Source organism: Hyaena hyaena, unplaced genomic scaffold (genome assembly GCF_003009895.1).
Source record: "Hyaena hyaena isolate Hyena2069 unplaced genomic scaffold, ASM300989v1 scaffold_410, whole genome shotgun sequence".
NCBI lineage: Eukaryota > Metazoa > Chordata > Mammalia > Carnivora > Hyaenidae > Hyaena > Hyaena hyaena.
Genome location: NW_024081042.1, coordinates 868,385 through 888,675, shown reverse-complemented (window position 1 = coordinate 888,675; position 20,291 = coordinate 868,385). Strand labels below are relative to the sequence as shown.

General features: G+C 38.2%; 1 protein-coding gene and 1 pseudogene across 7 annotated transcripts in view; one reads left to right on the top strand and one right to left on the bottom strand.

The window, feature by feature from the left end:
• The first annotated feature begins 100 nt into the window (after positions 1-100).
• LOC120245209 lies at positions 101-1,118 on the top strand (annotated as a pseudogene).
• A 4,708-nt stretch (positions 1,119-5,826) lies between these two features.
• Positions 5,827-20,291, bottom strand: part of RCBTB1 (RCC1 and BTB domain containing protein 1) — a 52,554-nt gene continuing 38,089 nt past the window's right edge. For all 7 annotated transcript variants that reach the window (XM_039252190.1, XM_039252186.1, XM_039252189.1 and 4 more), the window contains 4 exons: positions 18,183-18,309; positions 15,362-15,513; positions 14,690-14,820; positions 5,827-8,207 (listed from right to left, as the gene is read on the bottom strand). In XM_039252190.1, coding sequence (XP_039108121.1) covers positions 8,067-8,207; positions 14,690-14,820; positions 15,362-15,513; positions 18,183-18,309 — 551 coding nt within the window. In that variant the 3' untranslated portion in view covers positions 5,827-8,066. The remainder of the gene's footprint in view (positions 8,208-14,689; positions 14,821-15,361; positions 15,514-18,182; positions 18,310-20,291) is intronic.

Below are 20,291 nucleotides of genomic sequence, written 5' to 3'. Positions count from 1 at the left end.
GAACAGGTAGTATCCAAAAGACAGGAAATTAGTATTGGTGAGGCCGCTGCCGCCAACAAGAAACTTGCAAGCTACAAATTTTCAGCCTTGTAAGAAGGCCATGGTGCAGCCTATGAGGCATAAGAAACCAGTCAATTACTCAGAGTTTGAGGACTCTGCCAGTCATATGACTTTGTTTCTACAACCACACCTTTAAATAAGAAACCCAGGAAACCACCAAAAGAGTTAAAACTAGAAACAAGGAAACCTACACTGAAGAATATCCAGAAAGACAGTATCCCACTAGAAGAAAATAAAACCCTAAACAAAAACAGATGGCTTTAGAGGATCAACTCTACCAGCGAGACCTAGAAGGTGCACTGGCTTTCTCAGTGAAGGCACCTCCAACAGGCACTACCGATGTGGAAGAAGCTGGAGACAAAAGCATTGAAAAACATGGCAGAAGGGCAACCGAAACAATGGGTAAGATATAGCCCCATATCTCCAATCGCAGTGTAGCCGCTGGTTATTTAGATTTGGGTAAGATTACTGAGGAAGATGATTTTCCTGTTGTTCAAGGGAAAAGAAGAGCAGCCACCAAAATCTGTGGGATGACAGAGGAAGAGTCCTTTGGAAGGCAGTGATGGCGGCAGTGCTAATGACTCTCAACCAGACTTTGCAACTGGTGGAGAGTCTGAGGAAGACTGATTTAAGAGAGTGTGAAGGTAATGATGAAGACCCCACCATGAGAGTGAAAGAAATTAAAAAGTGAAGGTCAAATCCCCAGTTGAAAAGAAGAAGAAACCTAAATCCAAACATAGTACTTTGGAAGTGACTGCAGAAGTCTCTGCTCCAACTGCCAGGAAATCAGAATCTCAGCCTTCACCAAAAATGGTTTCTCCTTCTTCCAAGGCCACTAGGAAACCATTACAGAGATGCAGTCCTTCAACTGAAAGCAAAACACCTAACAGGGTCCCCCCAGTGAGACCTGGAAGCAGCAGCAGCCCCTGGCAGGGGTGTCTGTTAAATCTTCAAATCAGAGTCTCCACCTTGGCTTGTCCAGATTAGCACAAGTTCAACTTCTGCATCCAAAAGCTGCTAGTAGCTGAGTGTGATAGTAAACAAATGTTTGATTAAGAGAATCACAGGTTTACATGTGTGTTTATGTTTACAGAGGGTATCATAATATCAACGCATCCTTTAATGTCCTATAAACTGCCTCTACCTATCCTGTGATGGTGTTCTCTGAAGCTATTCAGGACTTCAATAAAAGGTTTATAAGAAAATGATCTTGTGATGCCATGCCCTTCTGAAGAACATATTCCATTTTTCTTATGTATTGTAAGTCACTGTCATTAAGTGGTTGTCAGTTTGATGTGCAGGAAGTCCACGTTGCAAGCTGTTCTTCTCTAGTAACATGATGTTCCTTTCTAGCTTTAATTTATGGCACCTTAACTGTTCAGAGTTTATCTGGTGAAAGGAAATATTCCCACTTTTTCCAGGAGACATTTCTGTAATCTTACTTAAGCAACACTGTCAGTTTTATTGCAAAGATGTTTCATATTTTAAACAAATTACTTTTATAGTAAGAATTCAGAATTATCTTACACATTAAAATGGTTGCTATGACATATGTCTCCTACTCAGAAGTAGACGTTTATTGTATAGCAAACAGAACTTTGTGACATCTCATGAAGCTCTCATTGTCAAAACCTCTAATAAAAGTGAAAAGATTTTGATATGCTCTTTTCCTTGATACCACTGCATCCGTCTCTGTCTCCATTTTGTGAATAAAGGAACGCTTTGCAAAATAGATAAATCACAAGTGTTGGCAAGGATGTGGAAAAGAAGGAACCCTCATTCACTGTTGGTAGAAATGTAAACTGGTGCAGCCACTATGGAAAACAGTATGGAGGTTCCTCAAACAACTAAAATTAAAAGTACCACATAATCCAGTAATTCCACTGCTGGGCATTTACCCAAAGAAAGCTAAGACACTAATTTGAAAAGATATGCATCCCTATGTTTACTGCAGCATTCTTTACAATGGCCATGCTATGGAGGCAACCTAGGTATCCATCAATAAATGGATAAAGATGTAATACACACACACACACACGGAATATTAGCCATAAAAAAGAATAAAATCTTGTCATCTGCAACAACATGGATGGACCTAGAGGGTATTATGCTAAGTGAAATAACTCAGAGTAAGACAAATACAGTATGATTGCACTTCTATATGGAATCTAAAAAACAAAACAAATAAAACAACAGAAAAGAGAAACAGGGACTTCAAGCTGTATTACAAAGCTATAATCAAGATAGTATGGTACTGGCACAAAAACAGACACTAAGATCAATGGAACAGAATAGAGAACCCAGCAACAGACCCACAAACGTATGGCCAACTTACCTTTGACAAAGCAGGAAAGAATATCCAGTGGAATAAAAACAGTCTCTTCAGCAAGTGGTGCTGGGAAAACTAGACAGCAATATGCAGAAAAATGAACCTGGACCATTTTCTTACAATATACACAAAAAAAAACCCTCAAAATGGATGAAAGACCTAAATGTAAGACAGGAAGCCATCAAAATCCTCGAGGAGAAAGCAGGCAAAGAAACCTCTTTGACCTCGGTGGCAGCAATTTCTTACTCATGTCTCCCAAGGCAAGGGAAACAAAAGCAAAACTGAACTACTGGGACCTCATCAAGATGAAAAGCTTCTGCACAGCAAAGTAAACAATCAGCAAAAATAAAAGGTAACTGACAGAATGGGAGAAGATATTTGCAAATGACATATCAGATAAAAGGTTAGTATCCAAAATCTATAAAGAGCTTATCAAGCTCAACATCCAAAAACCAAATAATCCAGTGAAGAAATGGGCAAAAGACCTGAATAGACCCTTCTCTAAGGATGACATCCAGATGCGCAACCAACACATGAAAAACTGCTCAATGTCACTCATCATCAGGGAAGTAGAAATCAAAACCACAATGAGATACCACCTCACATCCATCAGAATGGCTAACATTAACAACTCAGGCAACAACAGATGTTGGCGAGGATGTGGATAAAGAGGATCTCTTTTGCACTGCTGGTGGGAATGCAAGCTAGTGCAGCCACTCTGGAAAACAGTACGGGGGTTCCTCAGAAAGTTAAAAACAGAGCTACTCTATGACCCAGCAATTGCACTACTAGGTATTTATCCAAGGGATGCAGGTGTGCTGTTTCAAAGGGGCACACACACCCCCACATTTATAGTAACACTATTGACAACAGCCAAAGTACGGAAAGAGCCCAAATGGATAAAGACGATGTGGTATACAGATACAATGGAGTATTACTCAGCAATTAAAAAGAATGACATCTTGCCATTTGCAACTACATGGATGAAACTAAAGGGTATTATGCTAAGTGAAATTAGAGAAAGAAAAATACCATGATTTCACTCATATGAGGACTCTAAGATACAAAACAGATGAATATAAGGAAAGGGAAGAAAATATAAACACAGGGAGAAGGACAAAACATAAGAGAATCTTAAATATGGAGAATAAACAAGATTGCTGGATGGGTTGTGGGAGGAGGAAAGGGCTAAATGAGTAAGGAATCTACTTCTGAAATCAGTGTTGCACTATATGCTAACTTGGATGTAAATTTAAAAAATAAATTAAAAAGAAGAGAAACAAATTCATAAATATAGAGAACAAACTAGTGATTGCCAGAGAGGAGGGGAACAGAGATAGGCAAAATAGGTGACAAGGATTAAGAGGTATAGACTTCCAGTTATAAAATAACTAAGTATGGGGATGAGGAGTACAGCATAGGGAATATAGTCAGTAGTAATGTATTAACTGTGTGATAAGAGATAGTAAATACACTTATCATGGTAAGCATTTCATAATGGACATAATTATCAAATTACCTGCTGAAAACCTGATATATTTCGATACTTCAATTTTTTAATTTTTTTAACATTTATTCATTTTTGAGAGAGAGGGAGAGACAGAGTGTGAGTGGGGGAGGGGCAGAAAGAGAGAGAGACACAGAATCTGAAGCAGGCTCCAGGCTCTGAGCTGTCAGCACAGAACCTGATGCAGGGCTCAAACTCATGGACCATGAGATCATGACCTGAGCCAAAGTCAGATGCTCAACCGAGCCACCCAGGCACCCCAACTATACTTTAATTTTTAAAACCACTAAATTGTACACTTAAAAACTGAAAATGGGGGCACCTGGGTGGCTCAGTCATGATCAGGTCATGATCCTAGGTCATGGGATCAAAGCCCACATCTGGCTCCATGATGAACATGAAGCATGCTTGAGATTATCTCTCTTTCCCTCTGTCCCTATCCTCACTTGTGCTCTAAAATAAATAAACGGTTAAAATGGTAAATTTATGTTTTACCACAATAAATAAGAATTCTGAATATAAAAGAACAAAAAACAACAAACCAACCAACAAACTACAGAAGCCAAGACTCTGTCCCAGATGCACCGAATGAAAATTTCTCCTGGTCTGGGTAACAATGGTAACTTCAACTTCCTACTGATATTACATCCCGTAGCAAAGCTTATCTGAGTTTTGATGTCATAATCTTTACTTAAGAGAAAACCTTTGTCCCCCACTTTATCTTCAAATTTAATCTGTCATTCCTACCATGGGAGGTAACCTGGCACAACGGAGCAACATGTACTTGACAGTCACAAAGTAGGCAAATATTAGGCTAACTATTTAAACAAACCTGTACTTGTGCTATGTCACTTACTACTGAAAAACTTTAATCAAATTGCTTAATCTATCTGAGCCTAAATCTACTTACCTTATGCATGAAACGGGGACACTAAAGAAGAAAATATGTGAAGCACAAGCCATAATGTCTGGTACCATGGAAATAAATGTGTACACACACACACACACACCCTCTCCTTGCCCAAGTTTCCTCCTAATGGGCCCTGGCTTATATTCTCCATTCTAACCAAACTTGCTAATGGTAGGTTCTGGAAGGCTCATCAGCCACCACCTATAAGACTTTGCTTGTGCCACTTACCTGCTGTTTTGGAATGAGTGAGAATGACATTATCTTCAGAGCATCTATTTCTCATAATAAGCTATCAAGTTTTCTCTTGCCACCTATTATGAAAAGTTTATAAATATGTTTTTATGTGAATTCCTCAAGTTCTCTCTCCTAATAACTTACAAGTTCCTCAAGGATAGGGACTATGTCCTTCCCTTCATTTGTAAGTATCAGGATCCAGATGCATTTTTCTGCTATGACAGTTCAATTGTCTTATCTTTCAGCAGGAATAAAACGAAAAGTTTTCTATGGGAATAGGGGCTACAACTGAGAAACAGCTGACCTGTTCCCTTGTGGTACCTGTTTCCAGCCTGATACCTGCTAAGAATCACAGTACCACTTTTTCCAAATTGTGGCAAAAAATATATAACATGAAATTTATCGTGCTAATGACGTTTAAGTGTACAGTTCAGTGGCATTGCATACATTCACGCTGGTGGGCTGTCGTCACCACCACCCATCTCCAGAACTCTTTCTATCTTGTAAAAACTGAAACTGTATCCATTAAACATTAACTCTTAAGTCCTCTCTCCCACCTCCAACCTCTGGCAACTAGCACTCTGCTTTCTGTCCCTGTGAATTTGACTGCTTTAGTTACCTTGTGTGGGTGGGCTCACACAGTATTTGTCCTTCTATGACTGGCGTATTTTACTCAGCATAATGTCCTTGGGGTTCATCCAGGTAGCAGCATGTGTTAGAACTTCCTTCCTTTTTAAGGCTGCACATTACTGATTTTTGAGGGGGAAAAACAACTCTGCACGTATATGTTGACAGATTATTTATTAATATGTCATTCTAAACATTACATAAATACAGCCTAGATACTAGAGTATCAAACATTGTTCCAGTAAGAAGTTCAAGAGTACATTTAGGGTTATCTTAAGAAATACGAATACTTTGGCTTTCATTATTATATCAGATGAAAAAAAACAATTCAAAGAACAGTTTTCATTTCCTGCTATGATTAACAATAAAACCAAGTAGAAAAATAAGAGTGTATTTTAAAAAAAGGGGGGGGGGGATACTCAAGTACTTTTCCTGAAGAACTTATTTCCATTTTCTTCACTACATACACACTCATACAAACTACTCAGTGATCTGAGAAGTGGTTCTTTACCTATATAAGGAACCTCAGTAAATATTTGTTGAATGGATGAACAATCTATGGAAATGGATCTACTATTTTAACTTGTGCTTTTTTTCTTTAAGTTTTTTTTTTTTCAAGTAAGAGCAACAGTAAACATACCGCAGTTCTTGTTTCATCCGGATCATAAGCCTATACAACAGTGATTGTTACGAACGTGACCCACCATAGCTAATAATTAAATTAATGTGCATTTATCAACCTAGTGAAAATTCTATCATGTTGCAGAACTAATCCTAATTAATAATTGGGCTTCAATCACTTGTGACATGGTCAAGAAAAGGGAGCCAGGACCTTCTGGGTTTGAACTTATCTCACTTGTCAACAAGTTCCTATCTTTGGGCCCTCACTCCCACCCAAACCCCCAGACATGCTTAGAAACACTGCTAAAAATAGTAGCTGCGGCATATCTTCACTCTCTTGTTAATTTGGCTCTGAAAATGTATTTGGGCTACAAGTTCAGATGAGAGACCTTCCAAACAGGAAACAGTTCACTGAGGAAGTGCCCACAAATGAAATTGAGTCCGTGAGCCAGAAAGCAGAACCAAGCTTTGTTCTTACAGCAAGCTCAACAGACATATGTGATCAAACTCAGAGTTGAACACTCTTCCTCCAAAGGTCATGTTCATAACCAGCCCAAAAAAGAAAAGAAAAACAAACAAAACAAAAAACAGAACTGAACTTAAAAGGATCCTTTTTTATTTAAAAGGATCTTTTCAGGGAAATCATAATTTTGATCCTTTTCAAAGTTAAATTGTGCTAAATATTATACCTAACACAATCAAAAGATTAGGAAATAAAAAGCAAAAGCTGAAGTTGCAAATAAGCAAATGTGCGATACTTGGTCTACAGATAAAAGAGATTAAACAAATTCCAAGAAGTCCTGCCAGAGAGTTGGTTTTAAGAACAACTTCTGAGTCAGATGTAATGGATTTGGTGCTCTAGCAGCCATATTTTAGGAAGGCAAGAATAAACTGAATATGCCACTGCTTTCTTCTCATGATTAGCATTTATGGGGGAAACAGTGGGGGATCAAATTTAAACTTCAGTTCTTAGACTTTATCTTAATAAAACATTGTTGGATAGTAGTGGAGATTCTAATTTATAAAATACTGACCTCTGCCCAAAATTTCTTTCATTATCAACTTTTTACAGGTAGTCCTAAATTACTACTCTTTATGGGTTTAAGTCTTAAGAGAAATCGTGGCTAACCTACAAGTTTATCTTTACATAATCATCGTAATAGGTTTATCTCATATTAAACTGAATATTGTTTTGATAAACCATGAAGTTAAAAAAGGTCCTCAGTAGTGCAAACACAAACAAAAGCCTCAAACTATCTTCACTACTCCTTCACAGTACGGCTAGTGAACTAGCAACTAATGCAGCATTTCAACAAGCCCCAAAGTCAGCATCTTTAATTCAAGGTGGGGCCTCTAGGTCTACGTCACAATTCACAAAACATCCCAATTCCTGGGGTCGAAAGGGTTGTTAATATGTGAGCCAGGAGAATTACCACAAACTTCTCCTTTCCAAGTTCAGCAGTTCCTCAAATCAAAAACAAAACAAAACAAAATAGAAACAAAAAAATGACCAGCTAAACTTTCACCCCTTTACAATGTTCCAGCCAAATTAAGGTCCCATTTAAAATGCACATATCTGGAAACAAGAGTTGTTTAGAGCGGGTTCAGGAAAAGCTGAACATCCTTCATACATTCCTACACGGAGAATGGTGTCTCAAGATGTGAAAAACAAACAAGCTGATGGGTTTTTTACCTGCAAAATTAATCACCCACAGAGCACAAAGCAGGCACCATGGCCCGGGCCCCAGAGCACTCGCAAAACCCAGCAGCCTGGGGCTTCAGTTCTTAAAGGCTCCACATTTACTGGCTTTAGCAATGAATTCCTTTAGCAGAGGGCCATCCATTTGCCAAAATGCTGCAGTCTGTGTAACTTCTGTCAAATGATTGATGCAAAACTTAAAGCAGAATTCTTCTAAATCCTGGACACACATAACAAAAATAAAAACAAGAGAAGGCCTTTTTTATTAACTTTGATCAAATTACTTCTATCCAAACCCCTCATCCCCAATCTTTCACCCTCCCCGAGAAAAGATATTTGAGGCCAGAAATCTCAAACTAAGCAAACAGGTGACCGTACATAAGTAGGCATCAGAAAAACACATACTATTGGGGCACCTGGGTGGCTCAGTCGGTTGAGCGCCTGACTTCAACTCACGTCATGATCTCACAGATAGTGAGTTCGAGCCCTGCGTCAGGCTCTGTGCTGACAGCTCAGAGCTTGGAGCCTGCTTCAGATTCTGTGTCTCCCTCTCTCTCTATCCCTTCCCCAATCATGTCTCTCTCTCTCTTTCAAAAATAAACATTAAAAAACCCTTTTAATAAAAAAAGAACAGCACATACTGTTTAGTCACAACATAGTAACCCCCACAGCTCCCCTACGTCAAGTCTGACTCTTTAGAACGTGCACTCATTCACACAGCCTATGCGGGAGAGCCTCCGCAGGGCCACCAGCCACACAGTCTAGTCACACGACAAGACTTTAACAAGCTGAAAGAGTACACCTGAAACTAATACAATATTATGTGTCAGTTCTTCAATAATAATTAAAAACAAAGCTGAAAGCAATTTTAGTCCATCATATGTTTTACGACAGTCAAGAAATTCAGAGAAAAGAATTAAGATGTAGGTTATTTAGCTTAAGGAAGACTTTAAGAAATACAAAAGTGATGAGATGTCCTCAAAAGACACATTAAAAAGGAAAAAAAAAATCCATGGACCTTAAATTCACTTTCACACTCTCTAAGAATGCCTTCATTGTTAAAGCCACAAAGAATGATATACTCCAACTCCCACACACTAATTTCTCAGACAGTCGGTCCAGAGGAGAGTTTTCTTTTTTTTTTTTATTTTTATTTTTATTTTTTTTCAGAGGAGAGTTTTCACTCAGACAAAAGGAAGACATCAGCTACCGACATTCAGAAGTAATATATACAAGTGTTAACCAGAACAACTTAAAAATCTATTTCCACTAACGCTAACAGAGCCTTTCATCCCCAGCAAAACACAACTATGTTTGTTCCTTGAAACGCTGGAACACGTATTTATTAAATCAATTAGGTACTGGAATGTATACAAAGACTAAATATATAACAGCAAATCACACTAAAAGCTCTTATCACAAATGCCTTGATTTTTATAACTTTGTCAGCTACACTGAAGGTCAATACTCAGGGTTCTATCAAACCAGGAACTCAACATTTAAACTGCAGCGTCTTGGCTTCATGTTTCCAGCCACCGCGAAATGAGAAGGTCATGCAGAGTGGTGAAGGGCCCACACAAATCATAGACACATCCCCTTTCTACTCTCTCATTGCAGACCCCTTCAAACAAATCCCTCCCTATTCTAAGGTCCCTCTGTCCCTGGCTGAATGATGTCCCCTTCCAGTCATATAACCAGTAAGAGATAAACCACATCTAATGTGTATCAGCCAGCTGCTGCCAGAGTTTTGTTTTCCAGAGAATACACAACACATTTAAAATATTAGCACAATCTCTAGACCCACGTTTTTAAATAAGAGATTCCCAGTGGGCTGAAGTATCACTGAATGTTCTGTGTCTTGTAAGAAACTAAAATGTTAAACTACATTAAACATTCTCTCTCAATTATTGCAGAAAAAGCCCTACTCCTGGTATAATAACCCAAAGACCGATAAACAGCTATAGGGACTAAATTATATTCCACAGGGAGAAAAAAGTCATTTTAATCTTATTTATCAAATACAGAAAACTAGTTTATCTACACACATTTTAGGAAGAAATAACCAGTCATAAGCACAGAAAGTTCTTCAAACCATATAATGTATCAGATGAGCATCTTTAAACATTAACTTTTAATTCTACAATTTCAAATTCAAAGAAGACTGCACTAAATTCTGACACTGTAAAACCTTATTACTTCCATGCCTACAAATCTGGAATTCAAGATCTTCAGAGGTGAAACAATGAGTTTATCCAGAGATTATCTTGCATATACACTTTAAGAACTTTTTATATAGCACAGGTACACAGATGGCACCTCTAGTTTAAATCACTTCATACATTTATGAAAACAGCTCTACCAAACTGTCTTCCCTTCCCCTCCAATGAGCCTGAATTGGTAAGATGGCTCAGTATTCAAAAAATGTTTAGCAGTTTCAAACATTATAAGTCTAACTACAGAATCCTGAAAATAATCGAAATCTGGGTTGTTTAAATAATTGTTATTTAATAACTGACTCTTGCTTAAGGCAGATCTATGGAAAAGGAAGCACTGAGGGCCCTTGAAGAGAAAGAAACTAGATATGCGAGTTGACGTGCCTGAACTGGAGGGGCACAGCCACGCAATTCACTTAGCAGCCAATGCCCTGAACCAGCCTGCCTCTGATGTGTGAACGAGATCAACATTTTTCTGATAATTCTTAAATATTTTGAGAATCTACATGATCTGTTCATTCTGCAAATGATCACATCTTCAATTACCCAGAAAAGAAATGCAACACTTACCAACTAATAAGTTAACTATAACAGAACTGCTGAGCTTTATAAAAAAACATTTCTAAGAAGAGTAAGGATTACTTGACCAGTAGATGAAAAACGTTCATAATACAATGAAAGCATCTGTCTTAAGCCCATGGAATACAGAAGTGGGAGAGGATGTAAAATCAGGGGCTCTAATACAATATTTTTGGCACATCAGAAACTAAAGTCCAGATATATGACATTTTGTGGTGATATTATTGTAAAGTAGTTCTGAGGCAAATCAGATAAAATGTCAGATCTATTGTAATGAGCAAGGAAAATGAAAATAAACTGCTACTCTAATTTACAAATTCATTCCAACTTTTTCAATGTTTAAATTAAATTATTCCAATAATTTATATACTCTGAAAATAAATTGTTCTTCTTTTCCACAGATCATCTTTACTAACAAAAATAAAACACAATTGATGGCCTTCATATCCACATTTTTAAAAATGCTACTGCAGCCTAAATGGATGGCAAGAGATTGTGAAGCACAACTTTGTCCATCCTTGTTAAAGTAGTAACAAAACAAGACCCCAAACTTGTAAGTTTAGAATTTATTTTCTAGTATATCAGGTACAAAATATTCCAGATCAAAGTGGTCCTTGGTTTTTAGAATGTATCTAAAAGTCTTACTTTATAGAACAAAATAAAGAAAAGGCACACTCACTTACCAAAAAATATTTTATAGTCTACTGATCATGGAAAACTAGTAATTCTGGAAAGAAGAAAAAAATGCTGACCATTTGGTTTTAGCACAAAATTTTCAATACCCATATCCCAAACTAAATCTGGAATTGTATTCCTGGCCTTATATTTATTGCTTGCCACCAACAGCAGAATCTTAGGATGTAAGTTGCTAAGCAAGAAGGATTTTCTGGAAAACTCTCCATTCTGGTTAAACAAATACTTCTCTCCCAACTATTTCTCCTGATATTCAAATATACTAGGGGGTGGGTGCCTGGGTGGCTCAGTGGGTTGAACATAAGACTCTTGATTTCAGCTCAGGTCATGATCTCAGGGTTGTGGGATCAAGCCCCACGTCAGGCTCCGTGCTGAGCATGGAGCCTGCTTAGGATTCTCTCCCTTTGCCCCTCTCTCCAGCTCACATTCTCTTTCTAACCAAAAAAAAAAACAAAAAACAAAACCCAAATATACATGGAAAACAAACATTTCCTGACAAGAAACAGTATAAACAGAAACATTTCAAAATCTGTGTAATGAGATACAGAACTATCTTGATAAAATGTTTTGTTCACATTTTCTCCCTTGGATGGAAACGAGTATTTGGGTTTGTCCTGGAGGGATTCTGAAGTGCTCCTCTGCCAAGTTGGTGTTCCATTAAAACTTGGAAAGACTGACAATACATTCAGAATGCAAGGGCTCCAAAACAACCAGAAAAATCCTCCTAACTACTGAGTCAATACATTTGTGTTGCTTTATGTGTGCATATTTGCTACAAAATTACCTTATCAAAAGGGGGTATGGAGGGACTGCAAGAACTTACAGGAAAGAGGAAAAATGTGAGAAGGAGCTAGTCTCCATCTTCCCTGTACTTCAACTACAGAATGAAGGAAACGGCATCTAGTCTCCCTAAGTAGAGCTTCTGAAAGTCAGTATTTTGGCGGTAAATTTCCAATCTTAGTGGTAGCTTCCCATCAACTAATAGATACAGTAAGGAGGTTTTATTTTTACATTCTAAACACTTCCTTTATTTACTTATTACATTCTATTGCATTAAGGGAAATACAAGGTAAAAGTACATTAGTCAATTACAGAACACCTAGAAAAATCCAAAGAAAATACGGCCTAGAAAAAAAGAAGTGATTCTTTTTGTCTTCTATGTTCTAATTTTTCTACATTGATATCCAGGGGTGTTAAGAGTTTTATTCTGTTTTCTTCTTTTTTTAAAAAGCATAACTTCATGGTGAGGTATTTCAAATATATTCACTCATTCATTAAACTCAACATATATTTTTGAGTGCCAACTACATGCCCATACTGCGACAGACTCCAGGAACCACATGTGTTTGCAGTCTCGAGGAAGAGATGGTATTTAATGTCTACATTCAGTATGAGGAAAATGAAAACTAATCTTAAAAAGTGATCAGCTGGTACAGGTAGAAAAGGCATAAGGGGGACGCCTGGGGGCTCAGTCGGTTAAGCGTCTGACTTCTGCTCAGGTCATGATCTCAGTTCGTGGGTTAAGCCCCACGTCGGGCTCTGTGCTGACAGCTCAGAGCCTGGGGCCTGTTTCAGATTCTGTGTCTCCCTCTCTCTCTGACCCTCCCTGTTCATGCTGTCTCCCTCTCTCTCAGAAATAAATAAAATATTTTTAAAAATTATAAAAACAGCATAAGGTTTTTTCCTGTAAACTTTTTAAGATAGGTTTTAACTTAAAATGAGAAATTTCCAGCAACTAGAGATGAGATGTTTGCCTCTGCTCAGGTGGTTCCAACTGGTTTTCATCAGCAATATCCTAATCTCTAGAACATCGAACTCATTAGCAGTGAGGAGGAGAAGGGAGAGATACAGAGAAGAAGCTGAAAGTGAATTACCAAATGAATAGAAAAGGCATCAGCCAGTTTAAAAATCACATCATGGGGTAGAAATGCAACCTAAAGAAAAGGGCACTTCTAATAAATAATAAATCATGGTGTCATGGGAAAGGCAAGAAAAAAAAATCTAGACCTCCATTTCCTATTAGAAATAATTTACTTTGATCATCACTAAATCTACTGTCAGGCCACAGAGAAAGTCAGCTATATTTGACCTGAGCAAATATCTATGACCATATAATCTCAAATAAAAATAGGATGCACTTTGAAAGTATAAGACATAATGGTCCTTTTGGATCCCTAAGTGTGATAAAGGAGTAGTCTGCCATCCACCACATGGCCAAGGCCACAGCTGCAAATCCCTACAGGTGTGCGGTAAATCCTGATACTCTGCCTTGTCAAATGATGACAAAACAACTACCTCTAAGAATGGGCTAATTGTGTCATGAAAGGTGTATGCCTTAGCTGGACATCTTGAACTCTAAGGCTATTGCTCTCTACCTCTTATTCTCTATAAATTTATAAAACCAACCATAACGGCCTTTAGTTCACTAATTATCCTTAATATATCCTTCAGGTGCTACCATATTCATTCAGTTCAACAAACACTTACCATCCAGTGCCTACTCTGTGCCAGGCACTACAGCGCACAGAGAACAATAAGGAACAGTTCCTGCTCATGAGGAGCCTACAGTCCAAGGACGCTCTGATTTGTAACTTCAAGAAAATACACCAAACGCAAAATTTCAGACTCTCAAAAGGCCATTCATTCATAGATTCTCTAGAGATCCATGAATCCCAGATTAAGAATTCAATCTGGTGCAAAATCAACCATTCACCACAAACAAATAAAAAGGAGTCCAGAGCAAGTTCTTCAAACGTGAGTAATCAGGAGTTATAATCAGACAACGATAGACTTTCAGAGTGTATACAGCTACGAATGATACAGGATCCTGGCTTATCACAGGGTAAAGCTGGGGAGAAAGCACAGTGGGTCGTGAAAAAAATACACAGTATATGCTGATCTTGAGAAACACTTGAAACTCAAATTATGCTGCCAGTCTGACTGGGTACTGACACTTTGTATTCCAACCTGCAGTACAGCTGCCAGGACCTCAGTTAGTTTCTTATCTTGGCTAAAAACGAAAGTAGAACAACAACCATTTTTGAAACTATGAACAGAGAATAAACAAGGCCAGGTTTCATTTTTTAGGGATCAGTCAGTTCGTTGATCCCCTAAATATAAGTGAAATTACTCATGTTCCTTGTCTCATGCAAGAAAACGGTGGAGGGCAGAGCACAGGGAGCTGGAGGGGTTGGCTTCTGTCTGTTGTTTATGTTACCTCTGCATCGTATCTGACTGCAGCAGAGAATAATGAAAAGGCATTCTCCACCGTAATTCCACGCTTGATAATGTGCTGACAGAGCTTTTTCAGCCGGTTTTCACAGTAAGATGTGGCCAAGTCCAAAAGACCTAAAAGAAAAAAAAATGTTTCATCAAGTTTACGATAATTTCCCCTAATTTATAAACACATATATTTCATTTTGGTGAAGAGTTATGTAGCTAAATCAAAAGTTTCTTAGTGAATGATACTCTAAATGTTATTAAATAAATCCTTTTGTTCACTCCTTACCCCCCCCACCCCAAAACAGACCTCTCCTATACTCACTTTATACAACTTCCTCCACAGTACAAAGGAAGGGGAATAAATCGAACTGTCCCCTTTCTTTTGTTTCCAAGGGGATACACTAAATGCATTAGAACCATATTAAAATTTAAATATTAAAAAATTTAAAATTATTAAAAATTAAAGTAAGTCCATAGTCATAAACTGTCTATAATTATGAACCATAATAACTTCTACAATACTATTTTTAAAGATATTTACTTCAAATATTTTCTAAAAACCATGTAAAAGCCAATTCAGCTGAGACTTTTTCCACTTCAGTACTGTGAGAGCAAGGAAAGAGAGATTTTTGCTCGTGAGGCCTGCCCGTCCCCGTGGCTGAGGTACCTATAGCATCTTCAGGCGGCAGGTCCACTGTATCTGTGTAGAGGTACTGGAGAAAGGCACGGTACACTGGGTAAGAAAACTGGTCTATTTCTATCACCTCCTTCATATCCTCATTCCAGTAAGACTGGAACATGGATCGAAAGTGCTCACACCTAAACAGAACAAGCAAAGTTACCTACTGAAATTGATGAAATCAAACAAGTATTATAGGTCTCCCTAATTTTTTTCAAATTGTCCTTTATTATTCAGACTATTTAAACTTTACAGTTAGTATATGAGGAAGATTCTATCAAGGACCAATATTTTTTAAAAAAATTTTTGTAATCTTTATTTTTGAGAAAGAGAGAGACAGAGTACAAGCAGAAGAGTGGCAAAGAGAGAGGGAGACATAGAATCCAAAGCAGGCCCCAGGCTCTGGGCTGTCAGCATAGAGACCAAGGCGGGGCTTGAACTCAAGAAACACGAGTTCATGACCTGAGCCGAAGTCAAAAGCTCAACCAACTGAGCCACCCCGGTGCCCCTAGGTCTCCTAATAATTAACTATATTTGGGCCCACACTCACCAGGCTTGTGAATCTGTAGCTAGCACAGGATTTTACATTCACCTTCTGAATTTATTCACTTGCATTTTCTGATGGGTCTCTCCCATTAAATACTAAGGGTTCTGAGCCGGGCCTAGAAGTAACTAGCCCTTCGGGTGCACCACTGTTCCCATCTGACAGTCTTCATCCAGATCAAGGATTTTGCTCACTTGTTTTTCTTAAAAAGCATTATACAGAAATGCATTTTAAACAATGAAATTAAAGGAAATTCAGAACTGAGAGTTCAAACCTTTGACGATATCTTAACATCATTCAAATAACTTATTTGGTTTTTAATTTTCAAGTAATCAGCATATTCTTTTTTAAAAATTATTCAATATTTTTTATTTCTGAGAGAGAGAGAGACAACATGAGCAGGGAGGGTCAAAGAGAGAGAGAGACACACACACACAGAATCGGAAACAGGCTCCAGACTCTTAGCTGGCTGTCAGCACAGAGCCGGACGCAGGGCGTGAACCCACGAACCACGAGATCATGACCTGAGCCAAAGTCGGACGCTTAACCTACTGAGCCACCCAGGTACCCCATAATCAGCATATTCTTAAAATGGCTTTAAATATTAACTGGATCACATTTGGGCTGATGATTATCACATTACCTCACATGACAATTTTCCTCCTTTTCTGACTCATCTTCAAAATAGCCATCAGTCCTATTTTGTTCCTCTGCTTTGACCCACTCCCTTTCTTTTTTTTATAGTTTTTTTTGGAGACAGAGAGAGTCAGAGCATGAGCAAGGGAGGGGCAGAGAGAGAGGGAGACACAGAATCTGAAACAGGCTACAGGCTCTGAGCTGCCAGCACAGAACCCAATGTGAAGCTCGAACCCACGAACTGCAAGATCGTGACCTGAGCCGAAGTCGGACACTTAACCGACTGAGTCACCCAGGCGCCCCGACCTGCTCCCTTTCCAATCCACCCAAATCTATTACCAAGTTACTTAGAAAACACATTCACTAGAAAAGTCACAGATTTTTAAATATCTGTGTGGGTCTTTTTATGTTATATTTGCATGTAAAAAGCCACCTGCATGCAAAACTGATTTCTAAAACTGGGTTTTCTTAAACTATATATTTCAGTTTTAAAAAATCATTATCTTTTCAAATCCTTTTAAAATGAGGTATGGTAAAAAGAAACAGAATATTTTCAAAATCCATTTACAACTAAAAGAATGGCTCCATCTACATAAGAAATTACCTCATCTGAGAAGTTAAAAGAAATAGTTGTCTAGACAAGGAATGACAAATGGATCAGGAAACTGCATGAAAGGAACAGACTAGCTGACCACAGGTTCACAGAAGGGAACAGTTCCAGTCCATCATATCATTACTTTGGTTCAGATATTTACTCTCTTAGTAATGAATGACATACGGCTTTTAGGTTCCCTTAAAACATGTTATTTTGTAAAGAGGTTTTTAACTACATTTCAGAAAGGACTTCTATGTGGCCAGTTTAAGTCTCTGTGGTCTCACTTCACGTGCCTCCTTCTCAGTGATGGCAGCCTCAGGGAGCAAGAGTCCAAGCTGTTACTCGTAAATACAAAGTTCTCTCACATTTATACACAGAACTCCCACCATTTACCATATCTAAAGAACATTTCTTTAATTGGGAATTAGATGTCCCTCATGGCCAGAGGTCCATCACTCCTGACCTTGAGAGTTTCCTGACTGGGACGGAAAATCAATCTTTAAGAGAACATACACACTTTTCACTAACAAATCTCTTGTATTTTTTTAACCATATAAATAAATTTGTCGATGGAAATAAGTATTCACAAGATCCGCATTTAAAAAACAATACAGATGGGGAGCCTGGGTAGCTCCATCAGCTAAGTGTCCAACTTTAGCTCAGATCATGATCTCAGAGTTCGTGAGTTCAACCCCACATCAGGCTCTGTGCTGACAGCTAGTCAGAGCCTGCAGCCTGCTTCAGATTGTGTGTCTCCCTCTCTCTCTCTGCCCCTCTCCCTCTCACACTGTCTCTCTCTCTCTCTCTCTCTCAAAAATAAATGTAAAAAAAAAATACTTCTACAACCACATTATGCTTTTTCAAAAAGGCACGAGTGCACACTCACACACACAGATAATGCATGGGTCCTATTCACAAAAATATTAAATAGTGCCACTTCTCTCTATTGCCAATGCTACTTCTTAGCGGTCACCAAAAGGGGACTGCAAAAAGAAAGTAAAGTTATTGATGTCTGTAAGCTCATGCAAAAATACCTGATTTTCAAAACAGCTTTATGGACATGGATATATTTCCCGTCAATTCGAAACTTCAGATCAGCAGTTTCTGGACTATCAAACTCTTTCTTCAGTGATTCAGCAACTGTCAAAAAGTCTTCATGCTCTGAAAGCAACAAATACATTATTAGTACAGAAATCCAAGAAAATGTACCAGAGATATGAAAAGACTTCAAAAAGATAACCATTAGCATGGTGAATAACTCAATCAAAAGTTTTTTCAAGTTTGTGCCTTATTTGACAAATCAATTTCACCATATTAAAAGGAGTATCTTCAGTCTATACACTACCAAAATATATGTATGTGGTTGGAAAGGCCAATTACCAGTCTTACAGATAACGTTAGACATTTAAAAATGTATATTTTTTAGGGATGCCTGGGTGGCTCAGTCAGTTGAATGTCCAACTTTGGCTCAGGTCACCCATATCAGGCTCAGCTTGGAGCCAGAGGCCTGCTTCAGATTCTGTGTCTCCCTCTCTCTCTGCTCCTCCCTCACTCACACTCTCTGTCCCCCTCTCTCTCTCAAAAATAAAACATTAAAAACATTTAATGTATATTTAAAAAAGGTCCATTGCTCACTTAAAACTTGATTGGTTCTCCCAATGTTTATAGCAGCACCAAAGTATGGAAAGAGCCCAAATGTCCATCAATGGAGAATAAAGATGTGGTATACATACATACACACAGACACACACACACACACAAATACACACACACACAAATACACACACAATGGAGTATTATTCGGCAATAAAAAGAATGAAATCTTGTCATTTGCAACTATGTGAATGGAACTAGAGGGTATTATGCTGAGCGAAATTAGTCAGAGAAAGACAAATATCATATGACTTCACTCATATGAGGAACTTAAGATACAAAACAGATAAACATAAAGGAAGGGAATCAAAAATAATGTCAAAACAGGGAGGGGGACAAAACATAAGAGACTCTTAAATATGGAGAACAAACAGAGGGTTGCTGGAGGGGTTGTGGGAGTGAGGTGGGCTAAATGGGTAAGGGGCATTAAAGACACCTGTTGGGATGAGCACTGGGTGTTATACATAAGGGATGAATCATTGGAATCCACTCCTGAAATTGTTGTTGCACTATATGCTAACATAGATGTAAATGTAAAACTTAATTAATTAAAAAAACAAAACAAAACAAAACAAAACTTGAGTGGTCCTCTTCCGAGGCTAAGAATTTATCAATTTTTCTGGACTGAAACACCAAGAACACCTTTGCTCTGCTTTTGGGTAGTTTCAAGGGGTTGGTAAATTCAACTCAAGGAGTGGCAAGAAACAAACTTACCACTGAAGCGGCAATGCTAATCAGTCATGTTCTCATGAAGGAAAACCCTTTTTCCTAAGTATGTGGAATCTAAACATCCCTATTAATCCTAAATATTAATGAATGTACAAATAATTCTTTTTTTTTGTACGAATAATTCTTACATGTTATCTGAAAACAGCAAATTTACTTAGTAACAATGTATACTCAAAAGGAACAGTTTTACAAAAACATGATCACATTGCCTGATAAGAACTGTTCTATGTAAGTAGAGCTATGTCCTTATGAAAAAAGTAAAGGCACTTGTACAATTTATGTAACACTTTGCTGTGCTATGTATGGACAAAAGAAAACCAGTAGAAGGCGACTAACAGAAAAATTTAAAAAATTCCAGAGATCATTGGCAATGAACACAGGTGCTGCGAACACAGGAGGCAGGTTCCTATTGCCTATAAGCTGAGATTGGGACTCCATCAAAGAACTGAGCTGTGTCACTCAGCAGCCTGCTGTTCTTAGAGGGACACTTGTTAAAACCTAGGCTGGAATTTCACAAATAAGCTCATCTCTGAGGTTTATTATATGAGACTCTCCCAAGGAAATAGCATTCGCCCAAGCCCTCCCCCAAGCCCCCATAATACAGAGCTCTCTTGGCTTTGGCATAAAGTGGACAATCTTTCCAATGTCAGGCTTTCACCTCACCCTGTAATCTGGATCTCTGGCAAACAGAAGAAAGGAAATGACTCAGACGGGCAAGGAGTCCAGGGATCTACACTGCTACCCCACCCGATCTGCAAAAC